The sequence below is a fragment of the Carassius auratus genome, linkage group LG45M, assembly GCF_003368295.1.
Source record: "Carassius auratus strain Wakin linkage group LG45M, ASM336829v1, whole genome shotgun sequence".
NCBI lineage: Eukaryota > Metazoa > Chordata > Actinopteri > Cypriniformes > Cyprinidae > Carassius > Carassius auratus.
The window spans coordinates 1,407,998-1,428,637 of NC_039299.1; the positions used below are offsets into that span (position 1 = coordinate 1,407,998).

At 34.2% G+C, this 20,640-nt stretch overlaps 3 protein-coding genes across 10 annotated transcripts in view; all 3 read right to left on the bottom strand.

The window, feature by feature from the left end:
* LOC113068554 (gephyrin-like) overlaps positions 1 to 20,640 on the bottom strand; it is a 1,122,288-nt gene that overhangs the window by 673,402 nt on the left and 428,246 nt on the right. The window lies entirely within an intron of this gene.
* LOC113068566 (elongation factor 1-delta-like) lies at positions 954 to 12,750 on the bottom strand. Of its 6 annotated transcripts, XM_026241337.1 has the most exons (10): positions 12,597 to 12,680; positions 10,139 to 10,188; positions 7,969 to 8,810; positions 6,503 to 6,617; positions 6,171 to 6,242; positions 5,098 to 5,169; positions 3,922 to 4,006; positions 2,233 to 2,537; positions 1,132 to 1,326; positions 954 to 1,060 (listed from the first exon to the last, which is right to left on the bottom strand). In XM_026241337.1, the coding sequence occupies exons 3-10, from the start codon at positions 8,805 to 8,807 to the stop codon at positions 1,022 to 1,024; spliced, it is 1,722 nt and encodes a 573-aa protein (XP_026097122.1). In that variant the 5' UTR covers positions 8,808 to 8,810; positions 10,139 to 10,188; positions 12,597 to 12,680; the 3' UTR covers positions 954 to 1,021. The 6 variants fall into 6 exon arrangements, with proteins under 6 accessions (XP_026097122.1, XP_026097120.1, XP_026097124.1 ...); XM_026241335.1 differs by lacking the exon at positions 10,139 to 10,188 and having other exon boundaries at positions 12,597 to 12,686; XM_026241339.1 differs by lacking the exon at positions 7,969 to 8,810 and having other exon boundaries at positions 12,597 to 12,664.
* LOC113068588 (GDP-L-fucose synthase-like) lies at positions 14,055 to 20,481 on the bottom strand. The gene is made up of 11 exons (XM_026241367.1): positions 20,347 to 20,481; positions 19,947 to 20,005; positions 18,786 to 18,931; positions 18,509 to 18,623; positions 18,286 to 18,414; positions 17,967 to 18,040; positions 14,922 to 15,055; positions 14,687 to 14,818; positions 14,509 to 14,588; positions 14,270 to 14,369; positions 14,055 to 14,178 (listed from the first exon to the last, which is right to left on the bottom strand). Exons 3-11 carry the CDS (start codon positions 18,929 to 18,931, stop codon positions 14,123 to 14,125), a joined length of 966 nt encoding a protein of 321 aa, XP_026097152.1. The 5' UTR covers positions 19,947 to 20,005; positions 20,347 to 20,481; the 3' UTR covers positions 14,055 to 14,122.

Below are 20,640 nucleotides of genomic sequence, written 5' to 3' on the forward strand. Positions count from 1 at the left end.
CAACAAGAACAAAGTATTGTTACTTGCTGATGTAAAAGCACCTTACAAGAAAAAGAGAGAAAGAAAATATACTTTTTTAAATGTTAATAATTGAGTCATTTATTCATCAAAATATAAGTCTGTAGTCTAAATGAACAACTCCGTAATCATGAGACCATCAGTTTATAAATTACTGTATATAGTGAATCTATTTCGGTTTTTTATATTGTTTAAATATTCTTCCTACATTTAAACTTTGTTTAAATCTTATATTTGTAAAAGCAATGAAAGGAATATTATCAATCAATCTTAATAACAATCTATTTTATTATGTACTCACCGTATACAATCTGAATATCTATCCACCAAATATATAACTGAATATCTATCAAATATTTATCAGAAAATATATCAAACATGTATCTGAATATCTATCTATTATCTGAATATGTATCCATCTGTATATCAATCCTTCTGAGTATCTATCATCAAATATCTTTCCTTCAAATATCATATCTATCTGAATATTTATCCATCAATGTCTATCTATTTATCTTAATACCAATAGATCTTGAGAACAAGAGCTTCTCTCACAAGCAGGTATAAGGAATGCATTATGCTGCATTAAAATGCACCAAGGAGCACGTAAAGATTTAAACAATCAAATAATAATAATAATAATAATCAAACCGCGGTTTACCTCCTGGGTGGCTCGCCAATTTTTTATTTTATTTTTTTTTTCATTAAAATTAAATACAATAAAATGTATGCATTTAGCAGACGCTTTTATCCAAAGCGACTTACAGTACATTCAGGCTATCAATTACAAAAAAAAAAAAAAAACAGCAATGGATCTCAGGATCACAAACGCATAGCTCTTAAACAATGTCAATGTTGACTGTAATTCTCATTTGTATCATAAAAACGTTTAACAAGATGCATGAATATCAAAGACAGAGACCAAGACAAACAAATACATTTAAGCAGCTTTATTAACTGATATTCATCCAGCTGCAGTAGCATGTGACTGTTTTTGTGTGTGTTAGATCTTGTTGAATGCCGCAACATCCACACTCTGAACCTGCAACACAAAACACACGTGTAAAGAAGATTTGAAGAATGAAGCGCACAGTTTATGTGAACGTTACTCACATAGTCCTCAAACTTGGTGATCTCCTCCTCGAGGAAGTCTGTTCCCACCTTGTCGTCCTCCACCACGCAGTTGATCTGCAGTTTCTTGATGCCGTAACCCACAGGAACCAGTTTGGAGGCTCCCCACAGCAACCCATCCACCTGCACTGACCGCACACACTCCTCCAGCTTCGCCATGTCCGTCTCGTCATCCCACTGTGAATGCCAGAAGAAAAACAAACAAACAAACAAACAAAAAAAACCTTGAGAAGCATTGCCAGAAAGATTTAAGCCATTTGAAAATAGGGAAGTCCTTCAAAGATTCATTATCCTGTTGCGCCCTCTATTGGACCGACAGAGCATTGAAGTCTATACAAAAGTGCTATACAAAATCTGCAACATTACACAACAAATAGTGATGTTTTCCTGACTTTTAGCTCGATTGCAAATGTGATATTGATTTTATACAACTTTATTTAAATAAACTTACTTACATTTTAGACACATTGTGGATAGTTTTTGCTCCATTTCGCTAACAAAAATAGTTCAAGCAAAGCCACAGCATCTCCCAGCAACACAACTGTCTTTCGTTACTAAATGATTCAGTTTTGAACGAGTCAATGATTCAGTGAGTCATTTATAAAAACGATTACTTGCTTCATTTATTGAATGAATCAGCCATTTGAATGAATCGGTTGAATCAATGATTCACTCATTAAGACAGTGACTTGCCACGTATCATTGAAACGTATCGTTGAAAGTATCATTGAATTTTTCAAACATTTCATATTTTTATGTCAAAAAGTTAGACATTAATCTAATAACATTATTTATGCATTTGGACATATTGAGTTTGTTGATACTGATTTCTTTTGAATAGGAACAACCATATAGTGTCTTATTATTCTAACTGAATGTATTGATCAAATGTAATGTACATTTAATTGGTTTAGTTTGGTTTAATTGGTTTATTGTCCTTCATAGTGTAACAGCAATCAATTTAAGGCAAATGTCAAAAATATGCAGATTAAAATAATACCTGAAATAGCACTGATGAGACTGCTTCAGAATAAATTACATTTGTGTCAACAAATCATGTGTCAACAAATTAAAAATACTGACCGGTTTGACGTCTAACAGGATGGATGACTTCGCGATGAGGGCAGTTTTTTTGGCTTTTTTGGCGGCGTATTCCTGCAGTCGTTGCTCTTTCAGTCTCTCGGCCTCCTTGTCCACCTCTTCATCGCTGCCGAACAGGTCGATGTCATCCTCATCCTCATCTTCCTCCTCCTCTTTCGCCGGAGTGGGCGGGGCTTTCTGGGGAGGGGCGGGACTTGTTCCATTAACGGCTGGCCTTATCGACCGCTTCTCCAGTGCTGACACACGACTCTCCATCTTACTGAGAGCAGAACGCAGATCCTCCACCACTGACAAACACAATGAGAACAAGTAAACAAGTTCTTGCAGATGATTAGGCAAAATGAAAATAAATGACGGCTCTTATGCAGATATTATGACATCACCACCCCCAGACGTCAAAGTAAATATTATGTTTTATTTCATAAAATTTTGTTTCGGTACAACTAAATATAATGCATGGGATTAAGAGAGGTAAAGAGGGAATAAATGTTCAATGCATGCAAACAATGTTGTTATCGTTAACCAAAACTAAAAAAAAAAAAAAAATACATTTCTTTTTTTTTTTTTTATAAAAAAAATAGAAGTATCAGATTAAAAAAACTAAATAATTTTATGTAATTACCTTGAATCACTAAAATTTCTTTGAAAAATAAATAAATAAATAAACTAGACTGAAACTGAAATAAAAACAAATTAAACCTAAACAGTAATATGTAAAAGGAACAAACTAATAAAAAATAAAATAACAAAAAAAACTACCCTTAAATTAAAAAGAAAACTAAAAATAAAAGCTAATATTAATAATGACTATAATAATATATGAATAAAATAACTACAGCAGTAAAAAATATAATTTATAAAAAATAAATTAGTAAAAATGAATAAAACGTACAATAAAATTTAATTGGAAACTGAAAATAAAACTGTAAAAGTAAATAATTAACAATAATAGTAATAAGTTAAACAATAAGATGAAATCTGTATAAAAGCACTTAGTAAAATTACTAAACATTTAAATAAAATGACACTGAAAAGAGAAAATAAAGCTAAAAAAAACTTTAATACAAAGTAGAATAGTATATAAATAAACAATAAATGTAATACAAAAAAATATAAAAAGCATTTAAAAGCACATAGCAAAACTACTAAAAATTAAACAAATTAAAATGAAAATAAAAGCTAATTCAAAACACGAATACAAACTTTAATATTATATAAATAAATAAAATTATAATAATAATACCAATAAAATAGTATATATGGGCACAGTAAAATTACCAAATATTTAACTAAAATTTAAATGAAAACAAATTATAAAAATAAAAGCTAATTCAAAATACTAACAAAATCTACAATAGCATATAAATATTACAATGCATGCAAACATTTAAGATGTTATTTAATACAATTTTTTTTTAATAATTTATTTTGATTTATAGTACAAATTGGATTAGTAATGTCCTGTAGAAATCAGAAGAATGAACAATTTTCTAGTCTTTTAAGGCTAGTTAATTCTTTAGTTCTAAGCACTGTCCATTCATTCCTTCTCAAAATGACCAAAAGAAACATAAAATGGAACCAGATTGTGAATTAGGATGGTTACATTCTTTCCGATTTCCATCCTGACGCAAAAACAAATACAAAACTATGAGAATCTCTGAACACACACACCTTTGTGTAGACTCTGGTTCTCCAGTTCCAGGTTCTTCATGCGAGCCTTGAGCTCCCCGTAATCAGCAGCACCGTCTCCACCGCTCTAAACACACACACACACACACACACACGTCCCATCAGCCCCTGCTCCGATACACAACCACACAAAGTGAGAGAATCAGGTGTACACACAAACACTACTACAGTCTATTACTACACTATTTTAATGCAACACACAACATATATTTCACTATTATCTCAGAACATGCAACGCTTTACACATGTTTTGTTTTTATAATTGAGGTTGGTAAGTTTAATTAGATTCAGTTGTTCACTTTCTGTGATTCCTTCCATGATTAAAAAAAAATGCAATAATTCATTTGTGACCTCAAACAAATGTTCAAAGATGTTTCTGTAAGTTTGTAGGTAAATATTGTTGGTTGGTTGTGATTATGTATTGGTATATTGTTTTATTTTTTTGTTAGCCAAACATTTTAAGATAATATTTTTATAATTTATCAACACATTCATATGTTTAATGTTCTCTGGTGTTGTTTATTGGTCACGTGACATGCAATTAAATTAAAAGTTTAATTTCGTGTTTGTGTGTGTGTTTTATTTTTATTGTTTGCATTTTAAAATGTTTTTTATTTTATTTTAATATCGCATTTTTATGATTTAAATATTAGGTAAATACAATTTTTGTTAGAATATTTCTTAATTTATATTTTTACAATGTTGTTGTTTTAATTTTATTGTTTTTATTTTAAAATTATACATTTAGGTTTTTACGATTAAATTAATTATTAGTTTTTCATTAACTCTATATTGATGTGTATATACTAAAAAGTAAAATAAATAAATAAATAAAAAATAAATACATGCATACAAAAATAACTATAACTATTCTATTTTTTCATGATTATTTTAACTTGATTAAAAAAATTATTTGGTTGAAATGACCATAAATATTGTAGTCTGTAATATCAATATTATAGCTCAAATAAAACCTTAAAAAATTACCCGTTAAATAAAAGTTTCATTTCACACCAGAAACTTGAATCCACACAGAAATGCATGCATCACAGATATCTTCTCAAACTTTCTACAACAACACGCATGCACACGCATCACACACTGGCCAACTCAGGCGTGAGCTGCTTTGGTGTGTGTCTGTGTCACACACACACTTACAGGAGACGAGCGGTGGGAGGGGTTTGATATTTTAGGGGCGGAGCCTCTACTTGGCTGCAAGGTTGTCTTCAGCTACAGAAGAGATCATTTATGAGGAAAGTGCAGATGAAGGAAGAGAACAGAGGATTTAAGAGAGAAGACCTGGAACTCCATTTTTATTAAATTACAAAAATAATATTTCTTATTTTAATATTTCTACTCAGTAACAAACACTATAAGCAACCGTAATAAATAGTGTAATAAATTGCGGAACCATTCAAACAAGCAACAAATCTAGAGGTTTATCTTATTTATTTATTTTTTAATTGCATTAATTATTTTATTTTTTTCGTTTAATTTTGGGGTGAAACGTGACCTTGAAGGGTTGCAAAAGACAATCGCGATTGTGATTTAAACATAGTTAAAGGGCAAAATAAAGCTCAAAGAATTCAGCCAGTCGTCATTTTACTGTTGTACTGTAAAATAAACTTATCATCATCATATTATTATTTTTCTAAAATACTAATAGTTTTAAATAACATTTCTTGTTTTAACATTATTATTTAATTTCTAATCAAGACATATTTTTACTGTAATTTTACAATTCAGTACTGTAAAATACAATAATCGTCATTATATTATTTCTTAAATACTCAGTTTTTTGTATTATGTTTAGTTAATGACAACAACACTTATTATAATTATTATATTTCTAATTAAGACAGATTTTATTGTAATTTTAGTTAATAAAATGATCACGGTATTATTTTTTAAATACTGATTTATTTTACAGTAAAATAATAATATTATTTTAATATTTGTAATTTTGTAACAACACTATTATTATTATAGTAATATATAATGATAGATAATTCAATATATATATATATATATATATATATATATATATATATATATATATATATATATATATATAGATATATATATATATATATATATATATATATTCAAATTGTGCAAAGTCAAAAAACAAGCAATAAATAAACAAGTAAATAAATTAAACAACATTTAGATTTTTCCCGTAAATCGCGCAGTCCTAGAAAAGAGCAAGACTGGTTTTTCCGTCGACTCACCCCTGCGAGAGATTTCTGGATGTTTTCTCGTGCTCTAGCGATGTCCTGAAGGATGCTGTTAGCTCCAGTGTCCTGAGACAAGAGACAAACTTCACTCTGTGTGTGTGTGTGTGTTGGAACAAACAGTGCTTCTGCAGCTTTTAACAGCGTAATATGGCACTAGCAACAGTAAGGGCATGAGTTCGTGCAAATCTAAGTCCCTTCGGATAAAAGCATGCTTAAAAGATGCATCTGCCAAATTCATAAAAATAAGTAAATGCACATGTGGAACCGCGGCATTAGATCATATGCTGTACATACTGATGCAATAGTTGCAATAGTACGTTTATTACTTGTTTGTGCTGTGTGGGTCCGTTCATCCGCGCGTAAAATTGCCGTTCGGCTTCATCATAACGTGGCTTATCGAACCAGATCCTCTCCTGCACCAAACCTTCCGCTGCAGTCATGCTGTAAAACACACACGAGAGCTCTAACAACATCACTAACACTAAAACACACATCTTAAACATTCACATTTCGGAAATGTGCTGCTACAGACCTGTGATGTGATTTTATAGTTATATGGCTTTGGTGAGAATAAAGGATGTCTGAGACTGAACTGTGGCGCGCAACAGTGTTTGGGAGTGAATTTTTTAATGCTAATGGTTATTATTATAGTTAAGTAAAACTAAAACCATCAAGAAAAATCTTATTTTATTTTAGATACTTGCCAAAGCAACATTTCTCATTTGCATTAAGTTTAACTAGGTGTGCTTAAATAACAAAAAAAAAATAAAAAAAAATAATAAAGATTATTAAAAAAAACTATATGGACATATAAAAAAATAATAATAATAATAAAATAAATTACTAATTCATCAGAATGAAAAAATAAAAACTATTTTGCCAAAAAATAAGCCAAAATGTAACATTTGAAAATTATAAAAAAGGAAAAATTAAGAATTATCATATTTGTTTCTTAAATAAACAGGGAAATTTTGATTTATTTTAATATTTTTATATACTAACAACAACATTTTTATTATCATCATGCTTATTTATTTTATTTATTCATTTTATTTCAGCTACTTGGTGAAGCAAAATGGCTTGTTTTCATTTCGTTGAACTTGATGTACTAAAATAACAAAAACGAAACAATAAAATAAAAAAACTAGGCAGACATTGAAAAACAATAAAACGAATAAAAATGTCAAAAATTTAAAATACATAAAAAATAAATAAATAAAATAACATCGTTAATTAACTCCCCAAAACTGGTGCATGAACATAACACTACAAATAATACAAGCATATTAATGAAACCATGCAAAAATGACAAACACAACAAAAATGGCATTAACCACACAAATAAAGAAACCCAAATGAACTGAATTCAGACAAATGACTCTTCCTAGCCAACACAATGGATAAACACAACAACAATGAACATAAAAAACCCCAAAGAAATACGAATCATGACAAAAATATGCGATGACATGAAGATGGTGCACAGGAGAACTGGGAAAGATTGTTAACATTTCGTGTGTAAATGCAATGGGTGAGATCGATAGTTACCTGTAAAATGTAATTTTAAAGTGATTCTGTCATGCACAAGCCTTTATGTCATTCCAAACCCGTTTGACTCACTTTTCGCCATGACACACATAAGACGGCGATTCATATGATGTTCAAGAAACAAAAGCCATGCAGGTTTGGAGCAACATGATTTGTAAAATGACAGAACTTTAATTTGGTGGTGAACTGACTAATTAACTACAGTGTGTGAGGGAAGTGTATTTTCTCGAGTATCGTTTCATACTTCTTCAGCTTCTGGGTACAATGGTTTATAGATGTTTTATCGGATCTCTCCACAGCTCCTTCATAGAAACGAGTCTCCACCTCCACATAGCGACCATGATCTAGCCACACCCTCTCGCTGTCGGCATGCAGGAAATAGAAGCGCGCCGTTCCCTGATTGGTGGTGATGTCGTCGGAGTCACGCCGATCGCAAACCACAGGTTTTTTTTGCGTGTTATTCCGCCGTTTAGAGTTGGACTCATCGCTGCTTGTTTCGGCGTTTCTCGGTGGAGAGCTCCGGCCGTACAGCTTCTGATAAAAAGTCGCCTCGGCTTTATCAAAAAGAGGTTTCTGTAGCCACACCCCCATTGGAGGCGGTGGCAAGCAAGGGAGGCCATTGATTGGTCTGGAAGCCGGTGTGGGCGGAGTCGGGGTTTGCGATTGGTAGCCTTCGTCGCAGTTGGTCGGCTGCAGTTGGAGAGATCTCGGTTGGTTGGGAACGCGGCCCACAAACTTGCTCTCGGCTCGGTCAAAGTTGGGTTTATTCACCCACACAGCTTGAACAACGTGATGACAAGCCTCTTGCTCTCCATGCCGGCAGGTTTCTTGCTTGTTTCTTTTTGCGTTAGAACTCGCAGGAGCGGTCGTGCCGTTTTGCTGCTGCAACAGTCGTACGTAGTAAAAACTCTCTGCTCTCTCGTACGCGACGCGGTCGAACCACACCGTCGTACACTCAGATCGCAAACCCTCCAGCGTCGCGCCGGACAAACACCCCTCGATATCTGCGGTGGTTCGGTCCGGCTGCCGTTCAGAAGAACTGGACTGATTCGAAGAAGAACTCCTGTGGCTTCTGTTGCGCATTTTCTTGCATCCAGAAACACAGGTAGATATAGGATAGATATTGATAAATAAACGAAAAAAAGAGGAAAGGAGAGTGACAGGGAACTGGAGAATTAGTCGCACAGCAGTAGTTAACATTAAACATGAAGTGTGTAAACAGTATGTTGCGATGCACAAATCTTTTTTTAAGCTCAAATGACAGCAAATTAAACAATTTAATGATTTAAATTGACATGGAACTTAAAAGGGGTGCAAGATGCTGAAAAAAGCATGTATTGTATTACTATCGTGTATCACTATAAACGGATACGTAAAAAAATAGGCTACATAACAGCTTTAATGGAGGTAGACAATGAATTTAGAGACTTTTAGCATGTTATAGTCAAAGTCCAATTAATACTGTTAACACTTAACAATAAATAAAAAAAAGCGAAATAGCTAAATAAAATGGGTATTTTTATAGAAGCGTTTTACCATCACGTAAAAAAAATATTAATTGCATATATTAAGGTAATTGCAACTTTTTAACTCATAGTTCAGACTTTTTTCAAATAATTGCAAATTGGCCTAATACAATCACAACTTCTCAGAATTGCAATTTATATCTCCTAATTCAGACTTTTTTTCACTTGCGAGTTTATATTTTATAATTGCAAGATATAAACTCGCAATTACGAGTATATATCGCACAAGTCCGATTTTTTATAATTATATGTTTACATCCCGCAATTAATAGCATACAACTGCGAGATGTAAAAAAAAAAAAAACGCAATTCAGGAAAAAAAGTTACGAACTGCATTATTATAGCTCGCAGTTCTAAGAAAAACGTCTGAATTGTGCGATATGACCACGCAATTCTCTTTTTAATATTTTTATTCTGCGGTGTAAATAAGTTTCCATATGAGAAACATGTTTGGAGACAGTCATTATTTTTACTATATCATTTAAAGTGCTCTTGCACAAGACATAGATAAAACAGAAAACGTTATATTCGTTCAACTTCCAACAATGACAGCAGTTTAGGAGGCTGCAATAACAAACCTTTAAAAACATATTTTACATTTTTACGTTTTATGTAAACAATATAGTTTATGTCTCCACGTAATCTATGAAATCACAAATTGGTGATGTCATGCGCATAAAACACACATAAAACATTCTATGATTGCATTAGATTTAAACGTGAAATACACTGAGCTTTACAATGACGTCAAGCAGAAAACAAATAAAAAGCAAACTGAAAGTGCGATGGGGAAAAGAAAGGACAATCAAATTCAGAATGGACAAAACACACACAAACCCATATTGGGTCGAATAACATGAACCACATGCAAACTTTGTCTAAACTTACCTTCAGGAAACAGGAAAAGCTTTCAAACAAACAGAATGTAGCAAAACGTTCTTCTCATCCAAACGAAGGCAAGCAATAAAACAAATAAAAGTATTAATGTTTAGAGGAATTCACTCATACATGCTCTCGAAAAGATGTAGTGTGGTGAAAAAAACATGGTACAGTGATGTATCAGATAGTAATACCATGGTAGTTCTATTCTTTGATGAATAGAAAGATCTAAAGATAAAATAGATGGAAATAAAAAGTTTTTGTAAAATTATACACCGTACAAAAGCTTGGAGTCAGTATATATATTTTTTTATAGAAATTATGGAAATTAATACTTTTATTTAGCAAGGATGCTTTAAATTGATCAAAGGTGAGGATAAAGACATTTCCAATGTTACAAAAGATTTATATTTCAGATAAATGCGGTTCTATTTTTTATGTTCTTCAAAAAAAACCTGAAAAAATTATACTACAATTGACTGGAGTAATGATGCTGTATTTCAGATCCAATAAATGCAAGCTTGGTAAGCAGAAGAGAATTCTTTGAAAAAAACATTAAATATATTAGTGTTTAAAAACTTCTGACTGGTAGTATGTCCAAAAAATATGGTATTATCTATTGGTGTGTTCACACCAAATGTGAAGTGAAATGTGCATTCAGTCAAAGAACTACAATCACTGCTGATTAATCGAGAAAACCGATACATCGGTCGACCTCTACTTAACTGACAAGATGCGCAATAAATATTTTATGCGATATATCGTGCAGCCCTAGCCGATTTTATCCATTCAACCCTCTACATTGCGAGTAAATCAATCGCATATGCGACTAAATCTACATTCTGGCGACTAATGATGTGTAATATTAGCCAATGACTAATAAATTCTAAGATTTTACTACAATCTTAGAAAAAAGGGTTAATTTGGGGTTCTATATAGAACCATAGGGTTCTTTACTCAACTCCAAAGAAACTTTTATGCTAAAAAGGTTCTATAATGACAAGAGAGAACCCTTTTGGCACAAAGGTTCTTTAGGCTATTATTTATTCATATATTACATTATTCTGCAACATTTTGTATTTGTAAGTAAATTATTGTTTGTAGTAACTTAATATCACATTTTAATCATGCTGATTTTTGGAGAAAAACTGAAATTGCACTCTACGTGTGATTTTGATTAACTACATAAAATGATATAAATATATACATTTTCTAACCCCCATATCTTGAATTTTGTGATCATTCACATGCATTTGAATACACCGAATAATGCAGTGAAAGAACGCACTCAAAATGCACACACGCACTAGTATGACTTCATCATGTAACTTTACATTAGCCTAGATGCGTGCACTTTTTAGGCACAATTTGTTTAGTTTTTGAATTTGATACTGTTAAAAGGCACATCATTAAAACAAATAATACGAGTTCACATATCACACCTAAACACGCATGGAAAATGTAATTAGCACTAACTACTAAATTAGTTAAAAATGCCTATCCATATACAGCTATGATTCGCAGACCCCAAACTGACTCAAATGATTTGCGAACCCGCTTTGAACCCCCGAACTGACTCAAATGATTCGCGAACCTGCTACGAACGTCCGGACTGACTCAAATGATTCGCGATCCCGCTCCGAACGTCCGGACTGACTCAAATGATTCGCGAACCCGCTCCGAACTTTCGAACTGACTCAACTGATTCGCGATCCCGCTCCGAACTCCCGAACTGACTCAAATGATTCGCGAACCCGCTACAAACTCCCGAACTGATTCAAATGATTCGCGAACCCGCTCCGACCTCCCGAACTGACTCAAATGATTCGCCATCCCGCTTTGAACTCCCGAACTGATTCAAATGATTCGCGAACCCGCTACAAACTCCCGAACTGATTCAAATGATTCGCGAACCCGCTCCGACCTCCCGAACTGACTCAAATGATTCGCCATCCCGCTTTGAACTCCCGAACTGATTCAAATTTTCCATTAGAAGCTGTTAAGACTCGCAGATATGAGTGTGCAATTAGAAGAAAAATGTGTATTTCAAAGCCTAATCATTCATTTTGTTGATTCAGAAAATAAATAGGTGTTATCCAGAAATCAAAAACATCAATAAATCTGTGCAAATCCGGTTTTCCACGAGTTCTTCGGATTTAACAAGAGAATGCGTCATTATTCAAGATCATCTGGACATCGAGGTGTCAGGCCCATCAAACAACACACTTGTATAAATAATTGTATACAAATTAATCGTATTTCCATTATGACAGTGACTGTAACAAAGGCACAGGCTTTCTTTCATGCAACGATATTGATCTTGCATTAATAAATAAACATAGAAAAGACGTCTAACCTGCTTTTGAGCGCGATAAACACTCAGCACAGTATTATTTATTCATATAAACCAAGAATAACAATAAATGAGTAAGCATAAACAACCTCATCGTCCAACAGAAATACTCACTTTAAGCGCTTTAGTTGGTGTTGAATGAATAGCTGATGCTGCGCGTTCACGGAACAGAAGGAGCGAGCGAACCATTCGCGTTCACGAGCTAGGGGGGGCGGGGGGGTTCAATGCCTCAAAACCACCAAACATCACACTGATGCGGCTCAAATGTCTTTTAGTCAGTTTCTTATTCGTATGAATATAAAAATAACACACAAGTGCACCACAGAAGAGTGTTTTAAATGGTAATGCTGTCACGACGTTTTTCCACATGGTACATTCTGTCACTGTTTCCCAGAGCGACTGCGTCTGTGACGTCACCAAACGATGGGAAAAGCCCACTTATATTTACATGTCATTTATCAGATGCTATTATCCAACGCGACTTACAGATGAGGACAATAGAAGCAATCGAAACCATCAAAAAGGCACTAATATAAGTGCTGTGACAAGTTTTTTTTAATAATAAATAAAAATAAAAATAATAGGGAACGTTAGTTTGATTATAGGGTCTTTTTCTTTTAAATGAAAATAAAACAAGTCAAAAGAATAGAAAATGCTAGTGTTAGAGGGTCAAATGAAGATGGAAGACGTGTGTTTTTAGCCATTCATTTCTATTATTTTGTGGAAACGAGAGTAAAAGCATGGATATTTAGTGTCAAAGAATTATTACAGCTGTAATATAAGTTCTGTCCTCTGGTTTAAATGCTTTATGGTGGATCGCAGACTTATAAGTGCATTAGCGCCACCTATCTCTCAAGTGGACCATTGACACTGCTAACTGAGATTGTAGAATGGTCCTTTTAGAGATAGGTGGCGCTAATGCACTTATAAGTCTGCGGTTATTTTATTTATTTTAGTTTTATTGCATGTTTTAGTCGTGATTCCCATCCACTTCTATTATAATAAGACTGATAGACTGCAAAGTTTTAAGTTAAAAATCTCAGTTTGTGTTCTACTGAAGAAACAAAGTCACTTTCCCTTTAATATAGACATATAACATGATTTGGAAAACCCATAATATTACCAACATTCTGAAAAAGGAGGAAACATTAAACATGATTCAAAATACAAATTTATTTTTAAATACACATTAAAGCATAATTAGGAAATAAAACCTGAAAATAACTTTTTTTGGGGGGGACGGACCAGTAGAATTGAATTTGGTTTGTATTATTGAAGCATTATTTTTCCTGTTTAACGCTGTAAAGCTTCTTTGGCATAACCTGTGTTGTATAAGACAGCTATAAAAATAAAGGTGACATGGAAATATACAGCACTGGTCACAGAAAAGATCCCAGATAAAATACATGTTTTAGTAAAACTTGAAATGAACAGGAAAAGAGAGCTTAAAACAACAGATTGTGACTTTTAAAAAAGTATTTAAATATTTTAGTTAAAAAATATTATATGATAAAAAATTATATATATATATATATATATATATATATATATATATATATATATATCAAATTGTTGTTGAGAGTGTTCGATCAGTATGACGGTTGTTCAGGCTCGCCGCAGCCAATCAGATGTGAAGATCTTCATTTACGGGCGGAGTCATAATTGGCCGCAAACCAATCACACGTCTCCTTGACGGCTGGGGAAAAAAAGCAAAGCTTCAATAAAGATTCTTCTTTTTACAACTATTGGAAAAACTGAATAAATGCTGCATCTCTGATGCTGATCACCTTGTTTAAACGGCGTGAACTTGAAGTCTGGCAGGTATTTGCGCAGTTTTGCGATACTGGCAGTTTTCTTGATCTGACCGTCTGATTTACTAGTGTCATACTGAGAGCGCTTAGTTAAGGTTCAGGTGATGATTAGTTTTTTCTTTCCTTTAAGGAATACTTTCATGATGCTTTCTGCAGCTCAAGTGCAAGGTAATCTCATCATGTCCCACAGAAAAAGATTTTGTGTGAAAGGATACAATAACTTCCCCTTTGAACCCGAATCCTTCAACCACAGCGTCCACAGCATCCTTTACAGTCAACTCATCCTCCTCCCCGACTAGACAAAAACACACAAAGAAACAGAGAAACACGATCTTGATATTTGATCAACCAGTGAGCTGTGATGAAACAGACCCAACACATCGTCTGGAGAACCTGAGAGAATGATGGGCTCCACCTCGTCGTACTCCCTCAGAACCCACACAAACAGACGAGCCAGATCCAGAGAATAGATGAACTGACGCAGAGCACGACCCGAACCCCAGACCTGCAGAGGTTTACCTTCCTCTACAACACACACACACACACACACACACACACACACACACATTAACCCTGTGAACATGTGGGACGCTCTCAGTGTGATTGTGAGTTAGGGGAGTTTTCTCACTCTTTGCCAGGTACGTCTTGTGGATCAACCCCGGCATCACGTGACCGTCCTCAATGTTGTAGTTATCATGGGCTCCGAACATGTTGGTGGGGATGACAGCTGTGTATTTGCGACCGTACTGCTGAAATAACGCCCTAATGAACAAACACACACACTAAGAAAAAGGAACTTCGTGAAATAACATGACATCCTGAAACACAAATGAATTATGGTATGGTATTCGGAGTCTCACAAAGTCCTTCGAGAACTAAATAAGAATTATATTTTTCTTAGGGCAAGTGAAGCCTGTTCATTAAGATTTCTACAGTTCACTGAAACTATTTAAACTGTGGCTGTCATAAAAACTTGTTTCAACTTTCAAACTCTTGGCGTGAAATGCACGCTTTCAGGCTCGGTTTCATGCCAAAGTGTCAGTCGAGCTTATGTTTAAAAAACAAAGTCTCTGCTTTTACTTACAATGCGACCATACAACTATTTTTTTAGTTCAATAAATGTTCTATAGTTTGGTTCTATTTATTAAATTTTTTGAAAAGATCGTTTGGTACTAAATACTACTTGTGCAATAATTATGGTCCATTAATGACCACTTAGAAAGAAAAAAAAAATCAAATATTTGTTGTATTACAGTTTGTGTGTTTGCCCTATTTAAGGTTAAAACAGAGAAACTGGTTTTAAATTCCAATGCAAAGAGGCAAATTAGAGTAATTTTTTGTATATATATAGTATATATATATATATATATATATATATATATATATATATATATATATATATATATATATATATATATATATATATATATTACACTTTACAAATAATGACAGTATAAAAAATATAAAATTCTTATGTGAAATTAGGAAATGCTTGAACACAATGACACAATGTTGGGAATTTGTTGGGAATTTGTTTTATGTGTCACCTGCTCAAATACAACATATAAGAGATATTACGATTTTCCAAAAACAAAAACTTTTTTCATACATACTTATTTCAGTCAACACACAATTACTACAAAGTAAGAGCAAAATACTGCACACATGAAATGATGATGCACTGTCTCTCAGTATCTGGTTGGCATGACTGTGCATTATTTGTGGTTATAACGCTTGTGTCCGTGGTTAAAACAGGATGTTCATGCGTTGAGTAGTTGGTGCCCAGATGTAATCAGTGAAATTGTGGTGTGTGTCATGGCAGGCGTACTGGTGTGTTTACTGCACAGACTCATTGGGATGATTGAGAGCAAACGTGCCTACAGTAGGGTGGGGCCAAGTAAAAAAAAATCACTAGTTTTACTTAAATATAGCTAAAATACCTCCTTGTTTCAAAGAATACAAAAAAAAGCCGCAGCTACAATTACAAAGTAGCTAAATTTGGTGACAAAATCCCTAAATTGGCAACACTGACAGGAAGTTTGTTTTTCTAAGTATACTTTATATTTCAAATAATACCCATTCAACATCATCTGACAGCAGATACTGAACTAGGACTGTGTGTTTTTTTCTAGAGCACTTTTTACTTAAACTGCGAGTTCCTTCTCTACAGCGAATAAACAATGTTGCCAATTTGGGGATATATATATATATATATATATATATATATATATATATATATATATATATATATATATATATATACACACACACACACAAAATAATCTAATTTATTACCAGTAAAATATGGAGTGCCACAAGGATCTGTCCTAGGTCCTCTGCTATTTTCGAAATACATGTTGCCCCTTGGTAATATTATTATAAAATACAGGATTAGTTTCCGTTGTTATGCTGTTAATACTCAACTAGATAAAACTTCTCAATTATTTAAGCTAACAGAGTGTTTGTTAAAAATGTAAAAGATTGGATGACCAATAATTTTCCTATTATATTCGGATAAGACAGAGATATTAATTACTGGACCAAAAAACACTACACAGAATCTTGTAGATTACAATCTGCAACTAGACGGATGTACTGTTACTTCCTCTACAGCCAGAAATCTGGGTGTTATATTAGTCAGCAACTTTAAAAAACAAAACAAAAAACATATTTCCAATGTTACAAAAACTGCATTCTTCCATCTTAGAAACATTGCCAAGCTACGAAACATGTTATCTGTTTCTGATGCAGAAAAGCTAGTTCATGCATTCATGACCTCTAGACTGGACTATTGTAATGCACTTCTAGGTGGTTGTCCTGCTTCGTCAATAAACAAGCTACAGGTCGTCCAAAATGCAGCAGCTAGAGTCCTTAACAGGTCAAGAAAATATGATCATATTACCCCAATTTTACAGTCTCTGCACTGGCTACCTATTAAGTTCCGTATCAGTTACAAATTATCATTACTTACCTATAAGGCCCTAAATGGTTTAGCTCCTGCGTACCTAACTAGCCTTCTACCACGCTACAACCCATCACGCTCCCTAAGGTCACAAAACACTGGACTTTTGGTCGTTCCTAGGATAGCAAAGTCCACTAAAGGAGGTAGAGCTTTCTCACACTTGGCTCCCAAACTCTGGAATAGCCTTCCTGATAATGTTCGGGGTTCAGACACACTCTCTCTGTTTAAATCTAGATTAAAAACACATCTCTTTCGCCGAGCATTCAAATATTGCATCTCATAATGTTGGACTGCAGTTATATCTGATCAAACTGACAGTAACCACTGTTAAAGCTACTACTGAATATTGAATAAACCTAATTTTCTGTGAAGTTGCTTTGCAATGATTTGTATATCATAAAAAAGCGCTATACAAATAAACTTGAATTGAATTTAAATTGAACAAATGATGTGCAAGAGCGAGACAAACCTGTAATTTAAACCGGTCACTTGAATGTATAATGTGAAATATAGAAAACCAGAATTCCCAGTATCCCGCCCCGAGGCCAAATTTCGAGCTACACCCATGCAGACAAAACCAAAATGCTTCCAAAAGCAAGCTTCATTCTCCCAAAGCAAAATTTCAGAATCATACTGCAACATGTTTTCATGAGATACACCCAAGAACAGCTCATGATCAGTGAACTTTGACACTAAGAGAGCACAACTGACCTGTTGTGGACGTCAATCATGCGTTTGGCGTAGGCGTAACCGTAATTAGAGTCATGGGGGGCACCGTTGTGCATCTGACACACACACACACAGAGAGAGAAACACATCACTACTAAGATAGAAAAACAGATATTGCACAATTCATCACACATCCGCTGGCTAAAATTGCTCATAATCATGCATTTTTAAACCCGGTGGCTTAAAAAATCTGTCCTGCGTCCTCATGATCTCAACTTGACAGGACAGAACAAGTTTGTCTGAGGCTGTTAAAGGAATGTCAAGCGCATGCACAACAACTTCCCATTAAAGTGTGCTTTACCATGGTCTCATCAATAGGGTAGGTGGTTTTATCTGGAAAAACACATGTAGACAGACAGGAAACGACCTTCACCACGCCGAACTCATGAGACATGTTCAGCACGTTGTCATTGATGTGCACATTATTCCTCTGAAAACAAGAAGCAAATACAGTTAACACAGAGTTTAATCATTCATCAGTGATATTTCCAACATCATGTGACTTAATGTTAATTTATAATCACCCAGAAGTCCAGGTTCTGTCTCATGTTTCTATAAAGTCCGCCCACCATCGCGGCCAAATGAATGACGTGCGTCGGACGATGTTTCTCGAAGGCTGCCCTCGTCTCTTCAGCGCTCCTAAAACAACACGTGCAAATGTATTCACACAAACTCAGTCAAGTGAATATCATCCGGCTTATAGAATTAACCACTTATAGAATATAAAGCACATGTTATATAATATATATGTGTGATGATGTGATATTTAAACGATCGTGATGTCTGATGAGTGCTTCTTACACGAGATTGGCCTCTTTGGACGACAGGAATATCCATTTTTCTCCTTCTCTCTTTTCACCTTCTTTTACCACCCGTTCTATCGCTCGCCCCACCAGCCCACTGCCGCCCGTCACCAACACTCGCATCGGCCCTACTGACCCGTCCATCTGAGAGAGAGAGAGAGAGAGAGAGAGAGAGAGAGAGAGAGAGAGAGAGAAAGAGAGATGGGTCTTTATGAACACTTCAGGGGATAAAATGCATGCAAAAACAAGAACTATTGTAAATAATCAACTATTTATCTTTCTATGGTGATTTCTTTAAGTGTAATGGTATTGATGCATCAGATTTCCATTGATGTAGGCTGTAGTATATATATATATATATATTTATATATATGTGTGTGTGTGTGTGTGTGTGAGAGAGAGAGACTCTGCAGCACAAAACCAGTCTTAAGTCTCTGGGGTATATTTGTAATAATAGCCAACAATACACAGTATTGGTCAAAATTAAAAAATATATATTTTATGCCAAAAATCACAAGTATATTAAGTAAAGATCGTGTCCCGTGAAGAGATTTTGTAAATTTCCTACCGTAAATATTAAAACTTAATTTTTGATTAATAATACGAATTGCATAGGAAAACTATGAAGGCGATTTTCTTGCACCCGCAGATTCAGATAGTTGCATCTCAGCCAAATATTTTCCTATCAAAACAAACCATGCATCAATGGAAAGCTTATTCATTCAGCAATTTAAATCTAAAGGATTTGACCCTTATGACCATTTTTTTATGCTCCAGGAACACAAATCTGATCTCAGTACCAGCTCTTTTTTCTCTTCCAGCTAACAATGAACTACAGACGAGTGAAACTGGTAACAACCAGTTTAACCACGGACACGTCCTGTCAACACATAGGAACACGTGCGGTACCAACTTGTGCATTATGACCAAAAAAACTAACCCCCCCAAGCAATAAACAGTCATACACCTCACATATTTTACATTTATTAATAACTTTCATCAATCAATGCATGAGAAAAGTCATAAAAGGCCATAAAGCATGAACAAAAATCACATCACATACTTGAACGTTCAATTAATTAACTCTTTCTGAGCAGATTAAGATTAAAAAGGTCATTTTTTGTGGTTCTAAACAACACCATCGCATCAGAACCGTTACCTTCTCTCTGGTGTTTCTGGACTGCAGTCAGGTGTTTCCTTGTTTTCGCTTTCAGAGTTCTGTTAAAAAAAGTATAAAAAATAAAAAGGAACACTTTTACATCAGCAGTGCTAAATCTGAAGGCCCTCCGCTCACTGGCTTGGGAGAAAGACGGATGAGAAATGATCACGTTAAGATGTCTTCCAAAACATTTAATAGATTGTGATTAGAAGGAGTCGGAGAGTGCTAAACTCTTATCTTGTAGGAACTCGAGAGTGAGATGCATCCTCTAGTTACAATTTTTATCAGTTAACGGTGTTTACACAATAACTTGTGGTTTCAGTTCAACTTGGCGTAGACAGTTTTGCAATATTAGACCTTCTGTCCAAGCAGAAACCCCCAAAAAAAGAAAGTTCTTTACCAGACGTTTTAGTTGATGGTTAAAGTTTCTGATCCAGCCTCTTTACCAGATCCAAGTTTGATATCCAAAACCAGTTAACATTGCATTTAGTCGTAACCTGTCTTCTATGAGCCACAAGGCAGACATAGGAAGTTGTGTAAGAGCAGAATACAGGAAGTGAAATGATGGTTGAAAAAACTGCAGGGTTTATTGAATAGCTGTTACTTTTAACAGATGTTATTACACCCAGACAGAAGCAAGAGAAACGACTGCTTTACAATGAATGATTATAAGTGTGATTGATTCAATGAAAAA

Bases quoted from the DNA above. Each gene is read 5' to 3' on its own strand.
- LOC113068588 (XM_026241367.1), bottom strand. From the start codon at position 18,931: ATGGACGGGTCAGTAGGGCCGATGCGAGTGTTGGTGACGGGCGGCAGT. The intron at 18,624-18,785 runs GTAAGAAGCACT...GTGTTGTTTTAG, and splicing joins TCCAAAGAGGCCAATCTCGT to GAGCGCTGAAGAGACGAGGG. The intron at 15,056-17,966 runs GTCAGTTGTGCT...TTTGTTCATTAG, and splicing joins ATGATTGACGTCCACAACAG to GGCGTTATTTCAGCAGTACG.
- LOC113068566 (XM_026241335.1), bottom strand. From the start codon at position 12,671: ATGGTTCGCTCGCTCCTTCTGTTCCGTGAACGCGCAGCATCAGCTATT. The intron at 6,618-7,968 runs GTATGAAACGAT...TGTGTTTTACAG, and splicing joins TGTACCCAGAAGCTGAAGAA to CATGACTGCAGCGGAAGGTT. The intron at 5,170-6,170 runs GTGAGTCGACGG...TCTCTTCTGTAG, and splicing joins TCCAGAAATCTCTCGCAGGG to CTGAAGACAACCTTGCAGCC.